At 42.2% G+C, this 27,012-nt stretch overlaps 1 protein-coding gene across 1 annotated transcript in view; it reads right to left on the minus strand.

The window, feature by feature from the left end:
• MOCOS (molybdenum cofactor sulfurase) overlaps positions 1-27,012 on the minus strand; it is a 75,395-nt gene that overhangs the window by 32,196 nt on the left and 16,187 nt on the right. The window contains exons 6-9 of the mRNA XM_030810101.1: positions 25,466-25,665; positions 16,856-16,972; positions 14,349-14,813; positions 9,753-9,915 (exon numbers count right to left, since the gene is read on the minus strand). Of these exons, the coding sequence (XP_030665961.1) occupies positions 9,753-9,915; positions 14,349-14,813; positions 16,856-16,972; positions 25,466-25,665 (945 nt within the window). The remainder of the gene's footprint in view (positions 1-9,752; positions 9,916-14,348; positions 14,814-16,855; positions 16,973-25,465; positions 25,666-27,012) is intronic.

Consider the following 27,012-nt stretch of genomic DNA (forward strand, 5'->3'; position numbering starts at 1 on the left):
GACCCTAATGAAACAGAGTAGTATGGTTTACCTGACAGAGAATTTAAAATAACTCTATGAAGACAGTCACCAAAGTCAAGAGAACAGTGCATGAACAAAATGAATAGTTCGACAAGGAAATAGAAAATGTTAAAAGTACCAGATAGAAATCATGGAGGTGAAGGACACAGTAACTGAACTAAAAAATTCATTATAAGAGAGGTTCAACAGCAGACTAGATCAGCAAAAGAAAAGATAAGCAAACTTGAAGACAGGACATTGGAAATAATTCAGTCAGAGGAGCAAAAAGAAGTAAAAATGTAAAAGGGTGAAGTAAGCCTAGGGCAATTATGAGACATCATCAAGTAGACCAATATATACATTATGGGAGTCTAAAAAGTTGAAAAGAGTGAGAAAACAAAAGAAAGCTTATTCAAAGAAATAATGGCTGAAAACTTCCCAAATCCAGGAAGAAAATGGGCATCCAAATTCAAAAAGCCCAACGGATACCAAATAAGATAAATCTTTAAAAATCTACCCCAAGACACATATAATCAGATTGCCAAAAGTCAAAAGGAAGGAAAAAGGCAAGGGAAAACTGACTTGTCATATAGAAAGGAACCCTCATAATACAATCAGTGGATTTTCAGCAGAAATTTTGTAGGCCAGACGAAGTAGGATGATATATTCAAACTATTAAAAGAAACAAACCTGCCAAGAAGAATACCATACCAAGCAAAAGCTGAGAAAATTTATCACTACTAGACCTGATTTATAAAAAATGCAAAAGAAATTTCCTCAAGTGGAAACTAAAGGACACTAAACAACAACAAAATAGCATAAGCATGAAATTTGCTATAAAGTAAATATGTAGACAAATAAATAATATTATGTTACTATTGGTACTGGGTAACTTATTTTTAATCCTAGCATAAAGGTCAAAAGACAAAAATATTTAAAATAGCTACAAAAGTATGTCAAAAATAAGTCAAAAGACAAAAGTATTAAAGAATAACTACAAAAATTGGTTAAAATATATGCAATCCACAATGGCTAATGCTTGTAATCCCAGCTACTAGGGGGCTGAGGCAGAAAGATTTCTTGAGGCCAGGAGTTTGAAACCAGCTTGGGAAACATGGAGAGATCTCATCTTTTTTTTTGTTTTTAAACTTTTAAGTTCCGGGATACAAGTGCAGGTTTATTACATAGGTAAACTTGTGTTATGGGGGTTTGTTATACAGATTATTTCATCACCCAGGTATTAAGCCTAATACTCATTAGTTATTTTTCCTGATCCTCCCCATCCTCCCACCCTCCACCCTCCTGTAGGTCTCAGTGTCTATTGTTCCCCTCTATGTGTTCATGTGTTCTCATCATTTAGCTCCAATTTATAAGTGAGAACATGTGGTATTTGGTTTTCTGTTCCTGTGTTGGTTTGCTAAGGCTAATGGCCACCAGCTTCATCTATGTCCCTCAAAAAAACATGATCTCATTCTTTTTCATGACTGCATAGTATTCCATGGTGTATATGTACCACATTTTCTTTATCCAGTCTATTATTGATGGGCATTTAAGTTGATTCCATGTCCTTGCTATTGTGAATTGTGTCACAAATATACATATGCATGCATGTGTTTTTATAATAGAATAACTTATATTTCTTTGGGTATATACCCAGTAATGGGATTACTGGGTCAAATGGTATTTCTGTTTTTAGATGTTTGAGGAATCACCACACTATCTTCCACAATGGCTAAACTAATTTACAGTCCCACCAACGGTGTATAAGCATTCCTTTTTCTCCACAACCTCATCAGCAACTGTTACTTTTTTACTTTTTAATAATACTCATTCTGACTGGTGTTAGATGATATCTCATTGTGGTTTTGATTTGCATTTCTCTAATGGTCAGTGATGTTGAGCTTTTTTTCATGTGATTGTTGGCTGCATATATGTCTTCTTTTGAAAAATGTCTGCTGATGTTCTTTGCCTACTTTTTATGGGATTGTTTCTTGTAAACTTGTTTAAGTTCCTTATAGATGCTGGATATTAGAACTTTGTCAGATGCATAGTTTGCAAAAATTTTCTCCCATTCTATAGGCTGTCTGTTTACTCTGTTGATGATTTCTTTTGCTGTGTAGAAGCTCTCTAGTTTACTTATATCCCATTTGTCAATTTTTGCTTTTGTTGCAATTGTTTTTGCTGTCTTCACTATGAAACCTTTGCCCTTGCTTATGTCCTGAATGGTATTGCCTAGACTGGAGAGAACTCATCTTTTTAAAAGTTTTAAAAATTTAGTTGGTCATGGGCCAGGCACAGTGGCTCATGCCTGTAATCCCCATACTTTGGGAGGCCAAGACAGGCAGATCACCTGAGGTTAAGAGTCCAGGACCAGCCTGGCCAACATGGTGAAACCCCATCTCTACTAAAAATACAAACATTAGCTGGGTGTGGTGGCATGTGCTTGTAATCCCAGCTACCCGGGAGGCTGAGGGAGAAGAATCTCTTGAACCCAGGAGGCAGAGGTTGCAGTGAGCTGAGATCATGCCACTGCACTCCAGCCTGGGTGACAGAGCGAGGCTCCATCTCAAAAAAAAAAAAAAAAATTTAGCTGGGCATGGCAGCACATATCAGTAGTCCCAGCTACTTGGTAGGGTAAGGCAGGAGGATCACTTGAACCCAGGAGTTCAAAACTGTAATGAGCTATGATCATGTCACTGCACTCCAGCCTGGGCAACAGAGTGAGACCACATCTCTTAAATATATACATATGTGTTAAAAGATACAAATATGGGCCAGGGGTGGTGGCTCATGCCCATAATTCCAGCACTTTGGGAGGCCAAGGAGGATGGATTGCTTAAGTTCAGGAGTTCAATACCAACCTGAGCAACATGGTGAAACCCTGTCTCTAAAAAAAAAATACAAAAATTAGCCAGGCATGGTGGCATGTGTCTGCTTAGGACTTAGCTTAGGACTACTCAGGAGGCTTAGGTGGGATGATTGCTTGAGCCTAGGTGGCAGAGGTTGCAGTGAGTCAAGATCACACCACTGTACTCCAGCCTGGGCAGCAGAGCAAGACCCTGTCTCAAAAAAAAAAAAGATATACATTATGAATAGATGTAAATCCTGACAACCATACGTAAAGTATGGGGAGCAAAGGTTAAAGTGTAGAGTTATGTATGTGATTAAACTTGCTGTCAGCTTAAAATAGACCATTATAACTCTAAGATATTTTATGTAAGACCCAAAATAACTACACACCAAAAAAAAAAGAAAAAAACCTATAGAAGTTACACAAAAAGGAAAAGACAAACGAATTAAAGCCCATCAATATAAAATATTAATAGCAAAGACAGCAAGAGGTGAAAAGACAGACAAAAGAACTATAAGACTAACAGAAAACAACTAGCCAAATGGCAATATTAAATCCTTATCAATAATTACTCTAAATGTATTTGATTAAACTCTCCAATCAAAAGACTTAGAGTGGCTGAATAAAAAAAAAGCATAAAAAGACATAAAAAAAAAAACCCAACTGTATGCTGTTTAAAAGAAACTGACTTTAGGTTTAAGGATATACATAGACTGAAAGTAAACAGATGGAAAAAGATATTCCATGCAAATGGCAACCAAAAGAGAGTAGGAGTGGCTATAATTATATCCATTAAAATGGACTTTAAGTCAAAAACTGTCACAAGAGATAAAGGACATTTTATGATGATAAAAGGATCAATCCACCAGGAGTATATAACAATTATAAATATATATGCACCCAACGTCAGAGCACCTAAATACATAAAGCAAACATTGACAGAACCGAAAGGAGAAATAGACGGCAAAACAAAAATAAATTCAATAATGGACAGAACATGCAGACTGAAGATCAATAAGGAAAAGGAGGACTTGAATCATACTGTAGACCAAATGGACCTAACAAACATACATAAAACATTTCACCCAACAGCAGAAGAATACACATTCTTCTAAGTCACACACGGATCTTTCTCCAGGATAGATCACGTTAGGTCTTAAAACAAGACTTGAAAAAAAAAAAGACAACAAATTTAAAAAGACTGAAATCATATCAAGTTTCTGATATGAAATGAAATGAAACTAGAAATAGTAGCAGCAAGAAAATGGAAAAATTCACAAATATGTGGAAATGAAACAACACACTCTTAAACGACCATTTGATCAAATAAGAAAATTTTAAAAATTATAAAATACCAAAGACAAATGAAAACATAAAATATCAAAATTTATGGGATATGGCAAAAGCAGTACTAAATAGTAAGCTCATGGCAATAAGTGTCTACAGTAAAAAAGAAGAAAGATCTCAAACAACCTAATTTTACATCACAAGGAGCTAGAAAAAGGAGAACAAAGTAAACCCACAGTTAGCACAAGGAAGGAAGCAACAAAGATTGCAATGGAAATAAATAAAATAGAAAAATGGAAAACGTTAACAAAACTAAATTAGATTTTTGAAAAACAGAACTGACAAGCTTTTGTCTAGACTAAGAAAAATAGAAAACTCACCGGGCGCGGTGGCTCACGCTTGTAATCCCAGCACTTTGGGAGGCCAAGGCAGGCAGATCACGAGGTCAAGAGATCGAGACCATCCTGGCCAACATGGTGAAACCCTGTCTCTACAAAATGTACAAAAATTAGCTGGGCATGGTGGTGCACACCTGTAGTCCCAGCTACTCGGGAGGCTGAGACAGGAGAATCACTTGAACCCAGGAGGCGGAGGTTGCAGGGAGCCAAGATCACGCCACCGTACTCCAGCCTGGCAACAGAATGAGACTCCGTCTCAAAAACAAACAAACAAAAAGAAAAGAAAAATTGAAAACTCAAAATCTGAAATGAAATGAGACACTATAAATAATGCCACAAAAATAAAATATTCTAAGAAATTACCATAAACAAGTATATGCCAACAAACTGGATAACCTAGAAGAAATGAATAAATTCCTAGAAACATACCATCTATCGAAACTAAACATGAACAAAATAAAGCCCGAGCAAACCTACAACTAGTATGAAGATTGAATCAGTAATCAAAAACCACTCAACAAAGAAAAGCCTACACCCAAATGGCTTCACTGGTGAATGCTATCAAATATTTAAAGAAGAATTAATACTAAATCTTCTCAAACTCTACTTAAAAACTAAGAGGAGGGAACATTTCCAAACTCCTTTTATGAGGCCAGCATTATCTTGATACTAAAGTCAGGCAAAGACAACCGCAGGCCAATATCCCTGATGAATATAAACACAAACATCCTCAACAAAATACTAGCAAACTGAATCTAACAGTACATTAAAAGGATCATACACCATGAGAAAGTGAGCTTTATTCCTGGGATATAAGGACGATTCAACATATGAAAGTCAATTAATGTGACATACTACATTAACAGAATAGAGGAGAAAATTACATAATCATCTCAATGGACACAGAAAAAGCATTTGACAAAATTCAGCACCCTCTCATAATAAAAACTCAATAAGCTAGGAATAGAACATGTTACCTCAAGATAATAAATGCCATATGAAAAGCCTACAACTAACATTATACTCAATGATGGAAAACTGAAAACTTTTTCTCTAAGATCAGGAACAAGGCAAAGAAGCCCATTCTTGCCTCCGCTATTTGACATAGTACTGGAAGTTCTAGTCAGAGCAATTAGGCAAGAAAAAGAAATAAAAGACATTCATATTGGAAAAGGGAAGTAAAATTGTCTTTGTTTGATCAAAAAACATGATCTTGTATATTTAAAAAATTCTAAATACTCCATTTTAAAAAACTGTTAAACTAATAAATGAATTCAGTAAACTTGCAGGATACAGGATACACAATCAACATACAAAAATCTATTGCATTTCTATACACTAAAAACAAACTCTCTGAAAAGGAAATAAGAAAACCAATCCCACTTATAATAGCACAAAAAAAGAGTACAATACCTAGAAATAAACTCATCTAGACCAGGCATGGTGGACATGCCTGTTGTCCCAGCTACTCAGGAGGCTGAAGCGGGAGGACTGCTTGAGCCCAGGAGTTCAAGGCTGCAGTGAGTTGTGATCATGCCACTGCACTCCCCTCTGGGCAACAGAGTGAGACCCTAAATCTCTTTTAAAAGAACAAAAGAAACTTATCTAAGGAGGTGAAATACTCATATTCTGAAAACTACAAAACATTGATGAAAGAAATTAAATAAGACACAAACAAGAAATTAAACAAATGGAAAGAAATTCCATGTTCATGGATTAGAAGAATTAATATTGTTAAAATGTCTATAGAGCCCAAAGCAATCCACAGATTCAATGCAATCCCTATCAAAATCACAATGGCATTTTTTTTACAGAAATAGAAAGAACAATCCTTAAATTCATATAGACCCACAAAAGACGACAAATAGACTAATTAATCTTGAGAAAGAAGAACAAAGCTGGAGTCATCACAGTTCCTGATTTTAAAATATATTACTATAGCTATAGTAATCAAAGCAGTATGGTACTGGCACGAAGACAGATATATAGACTAATGAAAGAGGCTAGAGAGTCCAGAAATAAATCCATGCATACACGGTTAGGTGCTCTTTGGAAAGGGTGTCAAGAAAACACAATGGAGAAAAGATAGTCTTTTCAACAAATAGTGTTAGGAAAACTGGATATCCACATGTAAAAGAATAAAATTGGACCCTTATCTTACATCATACAAAAAATTCAACTCAAAATGGATTAGAGATTTAAGCACAAGATCCCAAAATGTAAAGCTCTTGGAAGAAAACATAGGGGAAAAACTTCATGACATTGGTCTTGGCAATAACTTTGTGAATATGACACCCAAAGCACAAGTAACAAAAACAAAAATACACAAATGGGACTATATCCAACTAAAAAGCTTCTGCACAGCAAAGGGAACAATTAAAAAAGTGAAAAGGCAACATGTGGAATGGGAGAAAAGATTTTCAAACCATTTATCTGAAAAAGTAGTTAACCTCCAAGATATACAAGGAACTCCTACAACTCAGCAGTAAACAAACAAACAAAAAACCAAATAACCTAATTTAAAAATGGGTTAGTGACTGGGCGCAGTGGCTCACGCCTGTAATCCCAGCACTGTGGGAGGCTGAGGCGGGCAGATCACAAGGTCAGGAGATCGAGACCATCCTGGCTAACATGGTGAAACCCCATCTCTACTAAAAATAAAAAAATTAGCCAGGCGTGGTGGTGGGCGCCTGTAGTCCCAGCTACTCAGAAGGCTGAGGCAGGAGAATGGCGTGAACCTGGAAGGCGGAGCTTGCATGAGCTGAGATCGCCCACTGCACTCCAGCCTGGGGCGGACAGAGCGAGTTTCCATCTCTAAAAAAAAAAAAAAAAAAAAAAAAAATGGGTTCAAGACCTGAATAGGTATTTCTAGGTATTTCTCCAAAGAAGATGTACTAATGGTCAATGGGTATATGGAAAATGCTTAACATCACTAATAATGAGGGAAATGCAAATTAAAATCAAAATGAGATACCACTCTACTCCTGTCAGGGTGGCTATTGTCAAAAGAAAACAAACAAAAGACAGTAAGTGTTGGCGAGAATGTGGAAAAACTTGAGCCCTTGCAACCACTGATGGGTATGCAAAATTTTTCAGTTAATATGAAAAACAATACTGAGATTCCTTAGAAAATTAAAAATAAAACTACCAAATGATCCAGTGATCCCACTTCTGGGTACTTATCCAAAATAATTTCAGTCAGGATACTGAAGAGATATTAGCACTCCCAATGTTCATTGCAGCTCTATTTCCAATAGCCAAGATATGGATACAATCTAAATGTCCATTAAGAGATGAATAAAGTAAATGTGGTATACTCATTCAGTGGAATACTACTCAATCTTAAAAGAGATTCTGCAATATGTGACAACAGACAATTTAAACAAATGGGATATTAAGGCCAGCGCAGTGGCTTATGCCTGTAATCCCAGCATTTTGGGAGGCCAAGGTGGGCAGATCACCTGAGGTCGGGAGTTCGAGACCAGCCTTACCAACATGGAGAAACCCTGTCTCTACTAAAAATACAAAATCAGCCAGGAGTGGTGCTGCATGCCTGTAATTCCAGCTACTCGGGAGACTGAGGCACAAGAATCCCTTGAACCCAGGAGGCGGAGGTTGCGGTAAGCCGAGATCACGCCATTGCACTCCAGCCTGGGCAACAAGAGCGAAAATCCGTCTCAAAAAAAAAAAAAATATGGGATATCAAGACTTATTCTATAACTCTAGTAATAACACTGGCCTCTTGGTTCAAGGAAAAATAAACCACAGGAACAGAACAGAACACTTACAGCCAAGAAACACAATCGTGAATATATGGAAATGTTATATATCACAAAAGTACAACTACAAGTTAGGGAGGAAATGGGAATGTTCTAAAAATGGTAAGTGGGATGGGAAAGGAGGAGGAGCAAGACTCAGTAGAGGTCCACAGGAAATTTCTGCTGTATCTGTAATGTCTTTTATCTATTTTTAACCCAGCACCACAACTGCTATGTAATGTTTTATGTATGTATGTATGTATGTATGTATGTTAAAAAAGAAAAAGGAAGAGGAGGAGGAGGACCTAAAGGAAATGTGGCCAAATGTTAAGATTTGCTAAAATTGAATGCTGTAATTCAATTTTATTTTATATTCTTTATACCCGTGCTGTCCAACACTGTAGCATAGCTACACGTAGCTATTTAAATTAATTAAAATTAAGTAAAATTTAAAATTCAGTTCTAGTGTTCCACTAGCCACATTTCAAAAGTCACAAGTGACTAGTGGCCACTAAACTGGACAAGGTATAGTTTGAACATTTTCATCATCACAGAAAGTTCTACTAAACAGAGCGGGCCTGTACTTTTCTATAGGTTTGATCATTCATATCACTCATAAAAATCAACAAGGATGAATTAAAGCCTGCAGTACACATGATGATGAGTGAAGAAAATAAAAGAAACTTAAGTAAAAAGGACATCATCTAATTCATATAAAGTTTATACCTTTTTTTTTTTTTTTTCGAGACATCATCACCCTCTGTCCCCAGGCTGGAGTGCAGTGGTGCGATCTGGGTTCACTGCAACCTCCACCTCTGGGGCTCAAGAGATTCTCCTGCCTCAGCCTCCTGAGTACCCAAGCAGCTGGGATCACAGGCACGTGCCACGATGCCCAGCTTCTTTTTTGTATTTTTAGCAGAGAAGGGGTTTTGTCATGTTGGCCAGTCTGGTCTCGAACTTTTGACCTCAAGTGATCTGCCCACCTCGGCCTTCCAAGGTGCTGGGATTACAAGCGTGAGCCACCGCACCTGGCCCCTCTTTACTGTCTGACTGGACTGTCAGATCTTTCTCGCTCCCTAAATTTCCCAAAATCAAGGGGAACAAACCCTTTGTTGCTTTTCCTAGACACTATTTCCCTTACTTTCAGGTTATTTTACCCATTTTTTCCCTTGAGACAAAGTCTTGCTCTGTTGCCCAGGCTAGAATGCAATGGCATGATCTCGGTTCACTGCAACCTCCACCTCCCGGGTTCAAGTGATTCTTGTGCCTCAGCCTCCTGAGTAGCTGAGATTACAGGCACGTGCTACCACGCCCAGGATAATTTTTAATTTTTTTGTAGAGATGAGGTCTCACTGTATTGCCCAGGCTGTTGGGTTATTCTAACAGTTGGTAGAGTATTTCATGAGTATAAAAGCTGCTCTTGGGAGCTGCTCTGTGAAAATGAAGCAGTTTTCCCACCTCTGGCTTTGATGACCATGATCCTTTGCTGCAGGTCGATGAAGGGCTGGATCAGGCAGAGCCGCGGTTCCTGCTTCTGACTCAGGCAAACACCATTGTGATTCACAACCATCCAGCTCCGGTCATATAGCAGCCCTTGGTTTCCTACAGGCCACCTGGTCACCTAAACAAAAAGGTAGACGTGTCTTAGGCCAGGGCTCCCCAGAGTTGGTCTTCACCTATTTGTACAGTGGCTACAGAAACACAGATAGACTTCATGAACTCAGCACCTACTCTGGAAGGAAGAAAGGGAGGAAGAGAAGAAACTAAAACAGAGAGGACAATGCAAAGAAGATGATGTAGGAGCTGGATATCTCCCATTCAGCCTCCAGGTCCACACTCCACCCTTCTCCACTTCAAGTCATGTTTTAAGTAGGTAATGCCTGTGTATGGCATGACATTCAGAGAGTACAAGAGTCTGCAGTGAAAAGCAAGCCTCCTTTCCCAGCTGGCTCCAGCCATTGCTCCTCTTTTGCTGTTGTTTTATTTGTTTGTTTGTTTTTAAGGCACAGTCTTGCTCTGTCGCCCAGGCTGGAGTGTAGTGGTGTAATCTCAGCCCATTGCAACCTCTGCCTCCGGGGTTTAAGCTATTCTCCTGCCTCAGCCTCCTGAATAGCTGGGATTACAGGTACCTGCCACCATGCCTGGCCAATTTTTGTATTTTTAGTAAAGACAGGGTTTTACCATGTTAGTCAGGCTGGTCTCAAACTCCTGACCTCAAGTGATCCACCTGCCTTTGCCTCCCAAAGTTCTGGGATTACAGGCATGAGCCACCACACCCAGCCCTTTACTCTTGTATATCCTTCCTTAGCAGTGGTGCCTGTCCAGGTATTTCATAATAGTATAGATATATTTCTCTACTAAAAATACAAAAAATCAGCTAAGAGAATTGCTTGAACCTGGGAAACGGAAGTTGCAGTGAGCCGAGATCATGACATTGCACTCCAGCCTGGGCGACAAGAGTGAGACTCTGTGACAAAAAAATAAAAAAAATAATAATAATAAATAGCCGGGCATAGTGGCTCATTCCTATAATCCCAGCACTTTGGGAAGCCAAGGTGAGTGGATCACGAGGTCAGGAGTTCAAGACCATCCTGGCCAACATGGTGAAACCCCGTCTCTACTAAAAATACAAAAATTAGCCGGGAGTGATGGCAGGCACCTGTAGTCCTAGCTACTCAGGAGGCTGAGGCGGGAGAATCGCTTGAACCCGGGAGGCGGAGGTTGCAGTGAGCCGAGATCGTGCCATTGCACTCCAGTCTGGGCAACAGAGTGAGACTCCATCTCAAAAATAAATAAATAAATAAATAAATAAATAAATAAATAAAACAAAACAAAATAAAATAAAGTGAGTAAAGCTGGGCACAGTGGCTTATGTCTGTGATGCCAGCACTTTGGGAGGTTGAGGCAGGGGGATCACTTGAGGCCAGGAGTTCAAGACCAGCCTGGTCAACATAGCAAGACCCTGTCTCTAAAAAAATGAAAATTAAAAAGTAGCTGGGCATGGTGGTGTGTGCCTGTAGTTTCAGCTACTCAAGAGGCAGAGGCAGGGGGACAGCTTGAGACCAGGAGTTCAAAACAGCAGTGAGCTTTGAAGGCACCACTGTACTCCAGCCTGGGAGACAGAGTGAGATCCCATCTCGAAAAAATAATGATAATCAAATGAATAAATGAATAAAGGGAGTAGCAAGTAAGAAATCTTTCAGCAACAGAAGAGAGATCCCTGAGAAACTAGTTTTAAACTGTTTCCCCAAAAAGATGCTGGCTTTTTCGAAGACCCAGAAAATAAGGTACAAACGTTCTTCCTGGTGGTGTGTTTCTCTAAAAGAAAAAAAAAGCCATAAAAGGTAAAATTAAATTTGATAGAGTCTGCTGATGGAAAAAAATTAAAACCACCAGTTAGGTGGGTATAGGTATCAAAAGCTGCCATCACAGAATAACAAGAGGTATTGATTATTTCTAACTTTGCTTGTTTTCCTTCCATCAGGGTCTCTGAAGTGGTTTCCCAGCCTACAGCTGACCTGTATAAGAGGTGTAGCCATCCCACCAGCAGCTCCCTCCTGCTGCTCCTTCCACCACATCTCTGGGTTCACCTACCACGGATGCCAAGCCTTGTCACCCCATCCTGCTTTTGCAAGATGGTGAGATCCTAAACTAATGGAGATGATGTTCTTTGGGTTGACTGTTCTGGTATGGAAGGTCAGCATCCTAAACTAATGGAGATGATGTTCTTTGGGTTGACCATTCTGGCATGGAAGGTCAGCTGTGGAGCAATAGAAGCAGCTTCATGTAATTGTGAGAAGGGCCCAAGTTCAGAAACAGAGGCCCACATTAAGGAAAGGCTGCAGCATCCTCACAAGATGTCAGGCCAGGCACAGTGGCTCATGCTTGTAATCCCAGCACTTTGGGAGGCCAAGGCGGGCGGATCACGAGGTCAGGAGATCAAGACCACGGTGAAACCCCATCTCTACTAAAAATACAAAAAAATTAGCCAGGTGTGGTGGCGGGCACCTGTAGTCCCAGCTACTCGGGAGGCTGAGGCAGGAGAATGGCGTGAACCCAGGAGGCGGAGCTTGCAGTGAGCCGAGATTGCACCACTGCACTCCAGCCTGGGCGACAGAGCGAGACTCCGTCTCAAAAAAAAAAAAAAAAAAAAAAGTCATGGTGGTTCCCTAAGCCATCTGGGGGTTTACTTGGGAATAATCAGCTGTGGGTTACATTTCTGTAAGTTTCATTCATCCCCTCCACTTATTTCCTAAGCTACTAGACCAATTCATTTTTCATCTCATTTCTTCTTTGAACCTTTATTTTAGCAAGGATGTGCTTTCTCTGAGTACAGAGAGGATTAGTCCAATTTCAGCTCTGCTGGCTTCCTGCTCCTGGCCTTTGCAGGAGCGGTTGTCCACAGGTTAGGTTTTAACGGCACCGGCATGTGATAGCACGGGTGCAATGTCCCTTCAGTGAGGGCTTTTCCTGAGCCAGCTGTCTGCTGAAGAAGGGTGTGGACAAAGGCAAAGGTTCAGAGTTCCAACCACAGAACTGGTCATAGATGTCCCTGCAGTGCACACATAAGGGAGCCCAGCTACCCTCAGTAGTAAAGATGCAAAAAAAAAAAAAAAAAGTGACATTACTTACTGATGCCACAATTTAGAAAAATTAAAATTTAATATTTTTAATATTTTAAGCTTAAATAAAAGCAGTTATAGTGCACAGAGCTCCCATAAACCTTTCACTCCAATTCTGGTTGTTGACTTTTCTAAATCATTTGAGAATAAGTTGCAAAATGATGTCTCATCACCCCCATAATACTCTACTGTACATATTCTAAGTATAAGGACACTCTCTGACATAACCCCAGTACAACCATCAAAATTAGGAATTACCATTGACCTGATATTACAACTAATCAATAGACTCCATTCAGATTCCACCTTTGCTGTCTGCATCGAATAGCATGTTGCATACCTTTGTCGGGTCTCTTTAGTCTCCTTCAGTCTTCTCTTGTCTTTCAAGACCATGATATTTTTGAGGAGTACAGTCCAGCTGCCTTGCTAAATGTCTCTTAATTTGGGATTATCTGAGCTTCCTTATTATTTCTGCATTTTTGGTAGGAATGCCACAGGACCAATGCTATGTTCTTCTGTGTGTATCCCAGGAGACCCCATTCATTTGTCCCAATGTTGGTGATGTCAACTTTTGTCACTTGGTTAACATGGGCTCTATTAGGTTTCTCCGTTGTAAAATTCATCAATAAGTACGTGGTACTTACTAATTAATAAGTATTTTATGGAGAGAGATTTTCAGAATATGCAGATATCCTGTTACTTATCAAATTTTCATTCATTAAATTTAGCATCTGTTGATGACTACTGCCTAAATCAATTATTGGCATGATGGTTGCAAAGTGGTAGTTTTAAAAATTCTATCATTGATTTATTAGTTGGTATTCTATAGTAGGGTTGAGCTTCTCTATTTATGCGCTAATTCACTTTTACTTTCTATTGGACTCATGGATTCCTGTGTTGTTCAAATGCTCACCACTCATCACTATCAGTACTTATTTTGATGTACATGTTGCCAAAGACTTGGCCAAAGGGAGCTCCTTCAAGCTGGCTCTTGTGTCGTTTTGACATATCTTCAGGTCACCTGGGCAAAGTGCTTAACCTCAAAACCCTGAGGCTCCATATCTATAAAATAGGGATAATATTACTATCCACCTCATATTTCACCATTTTAAGGATCAAATGAAACAAATAAACACGTACAATGCCTCAGCACAGAGCCAGCACACACATTCAGTGAAAGTTACAGCTATAATTAATAAGAGTAATGACACATTCACCACTCAGAAACACGGTCCTCTCAGGAGTCCCCGTGAGCAGAGTCATGTTCAAAAGCCAGCACAGACCAAGAAAGGGAGAGTGAGAATGGCTTTTCTCACCACGACACTCTGATGAATGATTTTGATTTTTTTCATGTCTTTCTTCACTTTATCAAAAAATAGAGAGAGAGAGTAAACAAAGAGAAGACTTTCTGTGCTGCTGTGAAAGTCCTTACCTCAAACGCAGCACAGGATTTGATTGGATAGAGGTAAAGGTTAGTGACAACATGTGGCCCAAGGGCCCCCTCCAGGACTCCTGCAGCTTTCTCTGAAGGAGTCTGCTGGGTTCTGGCGATATCACACACAGGGGGGGCCACAGGCACAGCATTCACAGCAGTAGACGAGTTGTTCCAAAGCCTGGAGCCTATAAGGGCATCTTCCTGAGGCGAGAGGCTACGTCTGCCCATGACAGCAGGTGTAACATCAGCCTGGCTCTCTGCTGTTGGGGCTCCAGTCTCCCCGGTGTCAGCATGGGCCTGAGGGACAGGCCAGTCCCCTGATGAGTGCAGGCGGGTGTCTATGATGAACCTAAGAAAGGCCTGGACATCATCCAGCGTCGACATGTATCCAAATGAAATCCTCACAGATCCTGTGGGCTGCCCATCTATGAGGTCCATATTGTCCCCACAGACATGACCAGCCTAGGATAAGAGGGAAATGCATCAGCCAGAGTGACCCCTTTCTCATAGAGACATTGGAAACAGTTTGGCAAAATAAATTTTGTTAATTTTAAAATTAACCCAGGAAAACAGAACTGCAACATTAATATGTGCTGTGCGTCTGGGACATAGTTCAGCTCTCTACATGCAGGGGACCACTTTCCAGATCTCATTTTGCTCAACTGTAAATTGGGACCAATATCAATCTCAAGGGGCCATTAAAAAGTTTAATAGAAATACTTCATGGAAAGCATTTACCTAGAGCTAGGCACAGGGCTGGCTCACAGAGGGGTCAAAACACAGACTAAGGTTTCAGAAGCACCGAGGGGTCAACCTCAAGGTCTACCTGGGGCTGAGATGGGAGAAACATCACTGGTCACTCTCGTTAGCCTCTCAGTACTGAGGGGAGGCCTGCATCCCTGAGAGCTGCCCCTTGACAACAGGGAAAGGCAGAGATGCTGCCCCTGCAAATGACCAGCCCCGGGCCACTGCGAAGGCCAAGGTCAGCTTGAGTGCCCCTGCAGGGAGGTGGGGAAGAAAGGCAAGAGAATCTCAGTCTCCGAGCCCGGCTGCCTGGTGTTTGTCACTGGTCAGCACAGTGCATGGAGCAGTTCCGGACAAACCTCGGTGCTGGATCCGGGTCAGACATCGAAGAAATGGAGCCACAGCATTCCATAGGACCCAATATTCTATCTGAAGCTGTGTTTGTGTTCTGAGCCTCCCTCTCCCTCTCTATTTCTTCTCCTACCTCTTTCCTATCTCCTCCCTCTCCTTCTCTCCTATCCCTCTTTCTTTTTAAACAAAACTCAGTTCATGGTTAGTTGAGAGCTAGTATATACAATATTTCATGGCAACCAAAGGAAAATCAAATTAGAAATTCAAATCAATAAAGACTCTTTGCCACTCAAATTATTCCTGATGAAATGGTTCAAAACAGGCTATAGCCTGAAGTGAAAAACCTCAGCCCAGGGGAGAGACAGGGAGGGTGGGGATTCTGGGAGACGTAGAATCCCTGGAGCCCTAGAAGAGGTCCACGCCGCACCCAACCCAGATGTTGGCTAACTCTAGCTTGGAGGCTGTACTTCAGGAGGGCTGAACCAGGTAAGGGCACATCCTCACACATTCCTTGTTAACACCCCTCTCTTGCCTTTAAATGGTTGGCCTCAAAGTAAAAAATGAATCCGAAAGTCTGCTATAGAGATAATATCTTGAAGCATTTTCTTTTTTTTTCTTTTCTTTTTTTTTTTTTTTTTTTTTTTTTGAGACTGAGTTTCACTCTTTTTGCCCAGGCTGGAGTGCAATGGCAGAATTTCAGCTCACCATCACAACCTCCACCTCCCGGGTTCAAGCAGTTCTCCTGCCTCAGCCTCCCGACTAGCTGGGATTACAGGCATGCACCACCATACCTGGATAATTTTATATTTTCAGTAGAGAGAGGGTTTCTCCATGTTGGTCAGGCTGGTCATGAACTCCTGACCTCAGGTGACTCACCCACCTCGGCCTCCCAAAGTGCTGTGATTACAGGCATGAGCCACCGCGCCCGGCTTTTTTTTTTTTTTTTTTTGGCGGGGGGAGGAGCGGATGGAGTCTTGCTCTGTCACCCAGGCTGGAGTGCAATGGTGCGATCTCAGCTCACTGCAACCTCTGCCTCCTGGGCTCAAGCGATTCTCCTGCCTCAGCCTCCCAAGTAGCTAGGATTACAGGCGCATGCCATCACGCCTGGCTAATTTTTGCATCTTTAGTAGAGACAGGGTTTCACCATATTGGCCAGGCTGGTCTCGAACTCCTGACCTCAGGTGATCCACCTGCCTTGGCCTCCCAAAGTGCTGGGATTACAGGCGTGAGCCACCACACCCGGCCTTCTTGAAGCATTTTCCATTTGTATTCCTTTTCCTTTGTATATGCACAGAGTAGGCATGGATAAATGAGTCTGCAGCAGCAGCCCCCACCCCAGACACGCAGGCAGCAACAGGTGTTGCTGGGTCTCGCTGACTAGCATCTGGATCGCAGAGCCCCGTACCAACCTGAAAATGCTTCTTGACCATCTCGTTGCTTATGCCCAGGTGCCTCTGGCAGGCCCCAGTGTTACAGAAGCAGCCAGTTCGCAGGTGGATGTTGTAAAGACTGGCCATTTTGTCCACCTGCGGATTTAATGTAACATGGAATGAGCCATTACCAATGTGCAGTTTTACTCTGAGAGATTCAGATCAGGATTTGGACCTCTCTTTCCTAATAATAAAATGATGATGCAAGCCTGGAATTGTCCTCTAAAATGATCTATCACAGGTTAAACATTGTATAAAATGTTTCAGTGGGGCTGGAGACAGTGGCTTCTTGGCATCAGCTGCACAGGGTTGGACCACAGAGCAGGCCCGGTGAAGTGCTATTCCGAGCAGCCCCGCCTCAGCTTGCAGCCTGGACTCCAAGTGTTACTGTGTCCATGCTGAGTATAATTGATTTACTTTTCCTACTTTCTCCAACTTTCAGTTTAATCACAGAATTGCTTTTCAGTCCAGAAGTTCCCAAAGCTCTTTCCTGCCCTCTGAAGGCTCTGGGAGGTGGTTCGCATTCACGTGAGCCCCTGGGGATGTTTGCCCCATCTCCTCCAGGCTGTGAGTCAAGGACTCCATTCCCCAAGGGCCTGGGGGCCCAGTGAGAGTCCTCGCCCTGGGGGCTCAGGCTGAATTCAGGAGCCGTCGTCACTGAACTGCATTCAGGAAAATAAACACATCTTGCTCAGCTGGGTGAGCCTTTGAATTTTTCTCCCTGGGAAGTCACATGTGGGTGGCCAGAGGTCACCATGTGGTTAGCCAGGGATCTCGGCTGGGTAACGATGCCTCCCACAGACCCTTATCAAGACCACAGCAGTCTTCACTTTGGCCATCTCCTCTGGTGTGTGAGAAGAAGCCATTCTCTGGGTTGAACTTAGGGGCTTCAGATGAACAATTCTGTTCCTTCACCCTTGGCTAATGGCCCACTGGCATGCAGACCTGCTAGTGAATTCAGGAGTTTCCCAGCTCTAAGGTGAGTCCTTGCAGCTCTACTGGGCCTGGCCAACTCCATCTCCAGGTCAGGTTTCCCTTCACAAGGCAACTCCTAGGGAGACCCCTGACCCCCCGTCCAGCTCCCACCAGGCTGAATTAGAGTCCCCGTGGCTGCCCCTCACCTGCTCCCCCATATTCACCATTCCAGTTACTTTTGCTGTGAAGTAGGCCACCCAAACTAGGGAGAATAAAACAACAACCATTTTATGCAGCTCATGGCTACAGTGTGGGAAGAATTCAAACAGGGCATGGAGGAGATGTCTCCTCTCTGTCTCAAAATGTCTGGAGTCTCAGCTAGGAAGACTCAAAGGCTGGGAGTAGCTTGGCATCTGGGGGTTGGGATCATCTGGAGACTCTTTTACTCCTGGGTCTTTCTGGTCCACAGGCTGGAAGGGCTTCAGAATTAGGACCACCAGCCACAGTCCTGAGCTTGGCCTCTCTGTGTGGCTTGGCATCCTTGCAGCATGCACAGCAGCCTCAGGGTGCGAGACAGTAGCTGACAGGGTAACTCCAGGCTCCAAAGCTAGTGTCCCAGGGAACAAAGCCAATATGGCATCATCTCTTCTGATCCAGCCTTAGAAGCCATGCAGTGTCATCCTCCTGGCACTCTGTTAGCTGTGAGCGAGTCACAGATCAGCCCAGATTCTAGGGGAAGACCCATGGATCTCCAGCCCTCCATGGAGGAGTGTCAAAGTCTCATGGCAGGAGAGGATGTGAGCAGAAGACGCTGCTGCAGCCACACTTACACTTTGTCCTAATTTCCCATTTATGCATCAGTCTCTTCTTGCCCTCAGCCCTGGGGAATCTCACACAGGCCCAGACTGTGCCCATCCAGGTGAAGGAGGTTGTCTGCTATGGCAGGATGAGCACAGCATTCAGGGAGGACTGAGAAACTGGCCCAGCCACAATGCCCTGGAGGCTCCCAGCCCAGGAACCTTTGTGCCCAACATTTAATGAGCACTTACTTTATTCTGGGTCCTGTGCTAAGGGATGTATATATTGTATCTCATTTAATCCTCATATCAACACTATAATCAGGGTATATTGTTATCCCCATTTCACAGAGTCTTGGAGAACTTAACTTGCCCAAGTTCACAGAGCCGGCAAGAGGCAGACAGACTCTGAGTCCCCGCTCTTAACCACCACGCAGAGTGACTTCCAACAGCGGGAGAATAAATTTAGAAGTCTGGATATACCAAACCAAGAACCCAAAGCCTTCTCATAGGAAGCTGAATTCTTTACACACCTCCTGACGAAAAAGAGACAGCCAAACCCAACTGATGTTTCCGAGGGCCACCAAAATCCCTGTGGAAATTCCCATATCGTGAAGTTCCCTGAACCTGAAAAAACCATAACTGCACTTTCTTGAACTGGCACAGTTAGTCATGCCTTAGCCACAGAATCCATTCACACAGTGAGCTTCCTCTACCAAGGCACAGAGGGAGAAACTCATCCTGTGTCTAGCCCCGGGGAACGAGAGTCCTCAGACACCTAGACAGACAGCCTCACACCCTGGTGATTCCTCTTCTTGGAGGCTTCTTCTCCACCACCAATCCCATGCCCTGCCACAGCACACACAGTTACTTTTCCTTTTTTTTTTTTTTTTTTTGAGACAGAGTCTTGCTCTGTCACCTAGGCTGGAGTGCAGTGGTACGATCTCAGCTCATGGCAACCTCCACCTCTCGGGTTCAAGTGATTCTCCTGCCTCAGCCTCCTGAGTAGCTGGGGTTACAGGTGTGTGCCACCACGCCCAGCTAATTTTTGTATTTTTAGTAGAGACAGGGTTTTGCCATGTTGGCCAGGCTAGTCTCCAACTCCTGACCTCAGGTGGTCCACCCACCTCGGCCTCCCAAAGTGCTGAGATTACAGGTGTGAGCCACCGTGCCCAGGCACATTTACTTTTTTTTTCTTTTTTTTTATTGTACTTTAAGTTTTAAGGTACATGTGCACAATGTGCAGGTTTGTTACATATGTATCCATGTGCCATGTTGGTGTGCTGCACCCATTAACTCGTCATTTAGCATTAGGTGTATCTCCTAATGCTCTCCCTCCCCCATCCCCCCACCCACAATAGTCCCTGGAGTGTGATGTTCCCCTTCCTGTGTCCATGTGTTCTCACTGTTCAATTCCCACCTATGAGTGAGAACATGCGGTGTTTGGTTTTTTGTCCTTGCGACAGTTTACTGAGAATGATGATTTCCAGTTTCATCCATGTCCCTACAAAGGACACGAACTCAACATTTTTTATGGCTGCATAGTATTCCATGGTGTATATGTGCCACATTGGACATTTGCACATTTACTTTTGATTCAAGAATAAAACTTATGTTACCAATGACCTAGAATAACATATTTAAGAAGGCAAACCTTTTGCCTCTGATGCATTTTCCACCTTGCCCCCTCCAAAAGCATTTAAAATATTGTGCTTCTTAGTAGTGTCAGGGCTGCTTCTGCCAGTACTGACAGCTGAGGGCAGTGGGGGCAAGGGGTCTACACAGCTGCCATACTCGGGAGACCACCTGTGGCTGTACAGTGTCTGCCCCTGAACACCAGTGAGGACCAACATCTCCCCCAGAAGAATATTCCCCAAGTGTATTCTTTAGAAATTTTATGGCTATTCAGAAAAGTGGGGGAAAAGATTCCTTGGGAAATGAATTTTGTTTGGGAAATCTAGGGTTTAACAAATGTGGATTGACTCCCTAACTCATTCTGTAAGGACAGCATCATTTTAATACCAAAACATGGCAGAGATACAATGAAGAAAGAAAACTTCAGGCCAATACCCATGATGAACACAGACACAAAAATCCTCAACAAAATACTAATAAATCTAATCCAGCAGCACATTAAAGAGCTAATCCAGCCAGGTACAGTGGTGCACACCTGTAATCGCAGCACCTTGGGAGGCCGAGGTGGGCAGATTGATTGAGCTCAGGTGTTCAAGACCAGCCTGGGCAACATGACAAAACCCTGTCTCTACAAAAAATACCAAAAAATTAGCCAGGTGTCACTACTGGTATCTACCCAAAGAAAACGTCATTATGTGGAAAAGACACACGCACACATGTTTATAGCAGCACAACTCACAATTGCAAAAATACGGAACCAACCTCAATGCCCATCAACCAACGAGTGGATAAAGAAAATGTGGTATATATACAACATGGAATACTACTCAGCCATAAAACGAAACAAAACAATGGCCTTTGCAGCAACTTGAATGGAGCTGGAGGCCGTTATTCTAAGTGAAATAACTCAGGAATGGAAAACCAAATATCATATGTTCTCACTTATAAGTGGGAGCTAAGGTATGAGGATGCAAAGGCATAAGAATGATATAATGGACTTTGGGGACTCTGGGGGAAACGGTGGGATGAGTGAGGGATAAAAGACCACATATTGGGTACAATGTGTACACTGCTTGGGTGATGGGTGCACCAAAATCTCAGAAACCATCACCAAAAAACTTATCCATGTAACCAAAAACCACCTGTACAATAAAAAACTATTAAAATAAATTAGCTGGGCATGGTGGCATGTTCCTGTAGTCCCAGCTACTCGGGAAGCTGAGGTGGGAGGATCACTTAAGCCAGGGAGGTCAAGGCTGCAGTGAACCAAGATCGTGCCACTGAACTCCAGTCTGGGTAACAGAGTGAAACCTTGTCTCCAAGAAAAAAAAAAAAAGAAGAAGAAGAAGAGAAAGCTAATCCACCATAATCAAGTATGCTTTATTCTTGGGATGCAAAGCTGGTTCAACGTACACAAATCAATATATGTGATTTATCACATAAACAGAACTAAAAACAAAAACCACATGATCATCTCAATAGACACAGGAAAGGCTTCTAACAAAATTCAGCATCCCTTCTGTTAAAAACTCTCAACAGACTAGGAATCCAAGGAACATACATCAAAATAACAAGACCCATCTATGACAAAACTACACCCAACATCATACTGAATGGGCAAAAGCTGCAAGCACTTCCCTTGAAAACTGGCACAAGATAAGGATGACCTCTCTCACCACTCCTTTTCAACATAATACTGGAAGTCCTAGCCACAGCAATTAGGCAAGAGAAACAAATAAAAGACATCCAAATAGGAAGAGAAGAAGTCAAGCTATCTCTCTTCACTGATAACATGATTCTATACCCAGAAAATCCCATAATCTCTGCCCAAAGGCTCCTAGAACTAATAAACATCTTCAGTAAAGTTTCAGGACACAAAATCAATGCATGAAAATCAGTAGCATTTTTATACACTAATAATGGCCAAGCTGAAAGCCAAATCAAGAATGCAATCCCATTTACAATAGCCAAAAAAAATGATAAGATACCTAGGAATCCACCTTACCAGGGGGGATATCTACAATGAGAATTACAGAATACTGCTAAAAGAAATAGACACCACACAAACAAATGGAAAAACATTCCATACTCATGGATAGGAAGAATCAGTATTGTTAAGATGGTCATACTGCCCAAAGCAATTTACAGAGTCAATGTTATTCCTATCAAACTACCGATGTCATTTTTCATGGAATTAGAAAAAAAAACTATTCTAAAATTCATATGGAACCAAAAAAGAGCCCAAATAGCCAAAGCAATCCTAAGCAAAAAGAAAAAAGCTGAAGGCATCACACTACATGACATCAAACTATACTACAAGGCTACAGTAATCAAAACAGCATGGTTCTAGTACAAAAACAGACACATAAATCAATGGAAAAGGTTAGAGAACCCAGAAATAAAGCCACACACCTACAACCATCAGATCTTTGACAAAGTAGACAGTAACAAGCAATGGAGAAAAGACTCCCTATTCAATAAATGGTGCTGGGATAACTGGCTATAGATATGCAGAAGATTGAAACTGGACCCTTTCCTATCACCACATACAAAAATAAACTCAAGACAGATTAAAGACTTAAATGTAAAACCTAAAACTATAAAAATCCTAGAAGAAAACCTAGGAAATATCATTCTGGACATAGGCCTTGACAAAGAGTTCATGATGAAGACTCCAAAAGCAATTGCAACAAAAGGAAAAATTGACAAATGAAGCCTAACTAAACGAATGAACATTGGGACAGCAAAAGAAACTATCAACAGAGTAAATAGATAACCTACAGAATGAGAGAAAATATTGCAAACTATGCATCTAATAAAGGTCTAATATCTGGAAGCTATAAGGAACTTAAATCAACAAGCAAAAAACAAAGAACCCCATTAAAAATGGGCAAAGAACATGAACAGACCCTTATCAAAAGATGACATACATGCAGCAAATAGCATATGAAAAAATGTTCAACATCATTAATTGTGAGAGAAATGCAAATTAAAACCACAATGAGATACCATCTCACACCAGTTGGAATGACTATTAAAAAGTCAAAAATTAACATATGCTGGTGAGGTTGTGGATAAAAAGAAACACTTATACACTGCTAGTGGGAATGTAAATTCGCTTAGCCACTGTGGAAAGCAGTTTGGAGATTTCTAAAAGAATTTAAACAGAACTACCATTGGCCGGGCATGGTGGCTTATGCCTGCAATCCCAGCACTTTGGGAGGCTGAGGCAGGTGGATCACATGAGGCCAGGAGTTTGAGACCAGCCTGACCAACATGGTGAAACCCTGTCTCTACTAAAAATACAAAAATTAACCAGGCGTGGTGGTGCACATCTGTAATCCCAGCTGCTTGCGAGGCTGAGGCAGGAGAATCAATTGAACCCAGGAGGTGGAGTTGCAGTGAACCGAGATTGCACCACTGCACGCTAGCTTGGGCGACAAAGTGAGACTGTCTTGAACAAACAAACAAACAAACAGAACTGCCATTGAATCCAGCCATCCCAATTCCTTTATTAAATTACTGGTGTATACCCAAAGGAATATAAATCATCCTACCATAAAGGCAAATGCACGCATATCTTCATTGCAGCACTTTTCTCAACAGCAAGGACATGGAATCAACCTATATGCCCATCAGTGGTAGACTGGTTAAAGAAAATGTGGTACATTTACACCCTGGGATACTACACAGCCACAAAAAAATGAAACCAGTTCTTTGCAGCAACATGATGCAGCTGGAGGCCATTATCCTAAGTGAATTAACACAGAAACAGAAAACTAAATACTGCATATTCCCACTTACAAGTAGCAGCTAAACATTGAGTACACATGGACACAAAGAAGAAAACCATGGCCACCGGGGCCTACTTGAGGGTAGAAGGTGGGGGGAGGGGAAGATTGAGAAACTACCTATCGGGTACCCATGTAACAGGCCTGCACATGTATCCCCTGAACCTAAAATAAAAGTTGGAAGAACACCAGGCACAGTGGCTCATGTCTGTAATCCCAGCACTTTGGGAGGCTGAGGTGGGCAGATCACCTGAGGTCAGGAGTTCAAGACCAGCCTGACCAACATGGTGAAACCCCATCTCTACTAAAATATAAAAATTAGCCAGGCATGGTGGCACATGCCTGTAGTCCCAGCTATTCGGGAGGCTGAGGTGGGAGAATCACTTGAACCCGAGAGGTGGAGGTTGCAGTGAGCTGAGATCACGCCACTGCACTCCAGCCTGGGTGACACAGCAAGACTCCATCTCAAAAAAAAAAAAAAAAAAAAGTTGGAAGAAAAAATAAAATAAAAATAAAGTGCCAGGTACCTCCCTCGCCCTCTCTCTTGCTTCTCTGGCTGCCATACCAGTTCACATTTGCCTTCCTCCACAGGTGGAAGCAACCTAAGGTGTTCGCCAATGCCCAGTCTTCCAGTCAACAGAACCATGAGCCAAATAAACCTTTTTTTCTTTGTTAAAAACGAAATGTGGCCCTGGCACAGTGGCTCACATCTATAATCCCAGCACTTTGGGAGGCCAACACAGATGGATCACTTGAGGTCAGGAGTTCGAGACCAGCCTAGCCAAAATGGCGAAACCCCGTGTCTACTAAAAATACAAAAATTAGCCAGGTGTGGTGGTGCGTGCCTGTAATCCCAGCTACTCAGAAGGCTGAGGCATGAGAATTGCTTGAACCCAAGAGGCAGAGGTTGCAGTGAGCCAAGATCACACCATTGCATGCCAGCCTGGGTGAAAGAGCGAGACCCCACCTCAAAAAAATTAATAAAAATGTAGATGCGGATGTGCTTTCAAGGAAAAACCAGCACCGTCTTCCAAACACCCAACGGTTGAATCCATTCCCCACAGTGCTGCTCTGGGAGTGACCTTTGGTTCCTGCTGTCCATCTGTGACACCCCATCTGATAACCACCTACCACCATGCCTGAGTGCTCAGTGCAACTCTGGACATCTTAGTGGACCAGGAAGTGAAGTGAACAGCTTATTCAACTGTGGCAAAGACCCAACGGTTTCCCACCTGCCATCAGAAGAACTGGCCTCTTTCTTCCCATTTGAAAGTTACCACTTTTGGCTGAGTAAAGAGGACTGAAAAACAAGGGTGAATGAAGGTGGAAAGGCATGTGGCTGAGGGCCTGGTGGCCTCTTCAACAGTGCATGGACTTTGTCACACTGCATTGCTCTCGTCTGGAACTCGGACGAGTTGTAATAAGGTCAGCAGGATGGAAAGAAAACCCACCTGGGAGTAACCAATGATGTTCCCTTTGTCATCCAGCACATTAAAATTGATGATCGGACCCTGAACCTCAGGGCTGCTGAACTCAGAATCGCTGTAAATCCGCACCACAGGGGCTCCGTTGGGGTACTGGAGAGAGGACAGGGCCACGTAGGTATACTGAGCCAAGGTGAAGGTGTGCTGCTTTATATTCTCCATTCCACCTCAAATCAATCATGAAACACAAGAGAATCATGAGCTTTATGTAAATTCACAATTCACTCATTCTTTTTTTTTTTTTTTTTTTGAGACAGGGTCTCACTCTGTCACCCAGGCTGGAGTGCAGTGGTACAATCACAGCTCACTGCAGCCTCAACCTCCTGGGCTCAGGTGATCCTCTCACCTCAGCCTCCCAAGTAGCTGGGACGACAGGCATTCACCACCATGCCTGACTAATTTTTGTATTTTTTGCAGAGATGGAGTTTCACCATGTTGCCCAGGCTGGTCTTGAGCTCCTGGGCTCAAGTGATCCACCTGCCTCAGCCTCCCAAAGTGCTGGGATTACAGGCATGAGCCACCACGCCTGGCACCACTAACTCACTTTTAAGAAAACAAGTTTGTTAAAGCTGGAAAACCTGGACCTCACATTAATAATTTTAAATGTGTGTAAATAGTGGATGGTACTGCCCTTGTGACAAATGTTTAGGTCTTCAGTACTGAACAACAGAATTTTTCCATAGGCATTCCTGTCATCCTCTTTTTTATACATAATGTTACTTAAACATTTAGATATTTAGACCCTTTGGTAACAGATCACAAAATGTATGTTTTTTCCTCTAAACATACTTTTGCTGTTTTTTATATTATTAATGTTTAAATAATTTTAACACTACACAAAGCAATGAAGAATACATGCTTCAACATGAATGAACCTTGGAAACGTGCTAAGTGAAGCCAGACACAAAAGGACAAATGTTGTATGATTCTACTTAGATGAGTTACTAAGAATAGGCAAATCCACAGAGAAAAAAAGTAGTTCCAAGGGTTGGAAGGGGAGAAGGAAATAGAGAGTTATTGTTTAATGGGTACAGAGTTTCTGTGTGGGATGATAAAGTTCTGGAAATAGTGGTGATGGTGGCACGACATTGTGAATGTATTTACTATGACTGAGTTGTACACTTAAAAATAGTTAAAATGGTAAGTTTTATGTTATGTATATTTTACCACAATTTTTATTTTTTAAAAAAGGAACAATTACGTAGGAAAAAAATCAGGGTTTGCCATATTGTGGACTGGTACAGTCAACCTTTGCGTTCTGAGGTGCCTGGCCCTGTTAGACCCTGTCACCTGCGGTTTGGGGGCCCCGTTAATATCTTTCCTTGGAAAGTACTCACTACTCAGTGCCTGTATTTATTAACTCCTCCCTTTGTCCCAGATCATGCCCACTTACCTCTCTGCATTGCCATCAGGGCGACCCTCTCTTCCCGTGAATCCTGCCTGCCCCTATGTTGGGCTAAGGCTAAGGTTAAGGCACTGAAGGGTCCCATTACTGTGACAAAAGAAATCATGCC

The sequence above is a fragment of the Nomascus leucogenys genome, chromosome 4, assembly GCF_006542625.1.
Source record: "Nomascus leucogenys isolate Asia chromosome 4, Asia_NLE_v1, whole genome shotgun sequence".
Classification (NCBI taxonomy): Eukaryota; Metazoa; Chordata; class Mammalia; order Primates; family Hylobatidae; genus Nomascus; species Nomascus leucogenys.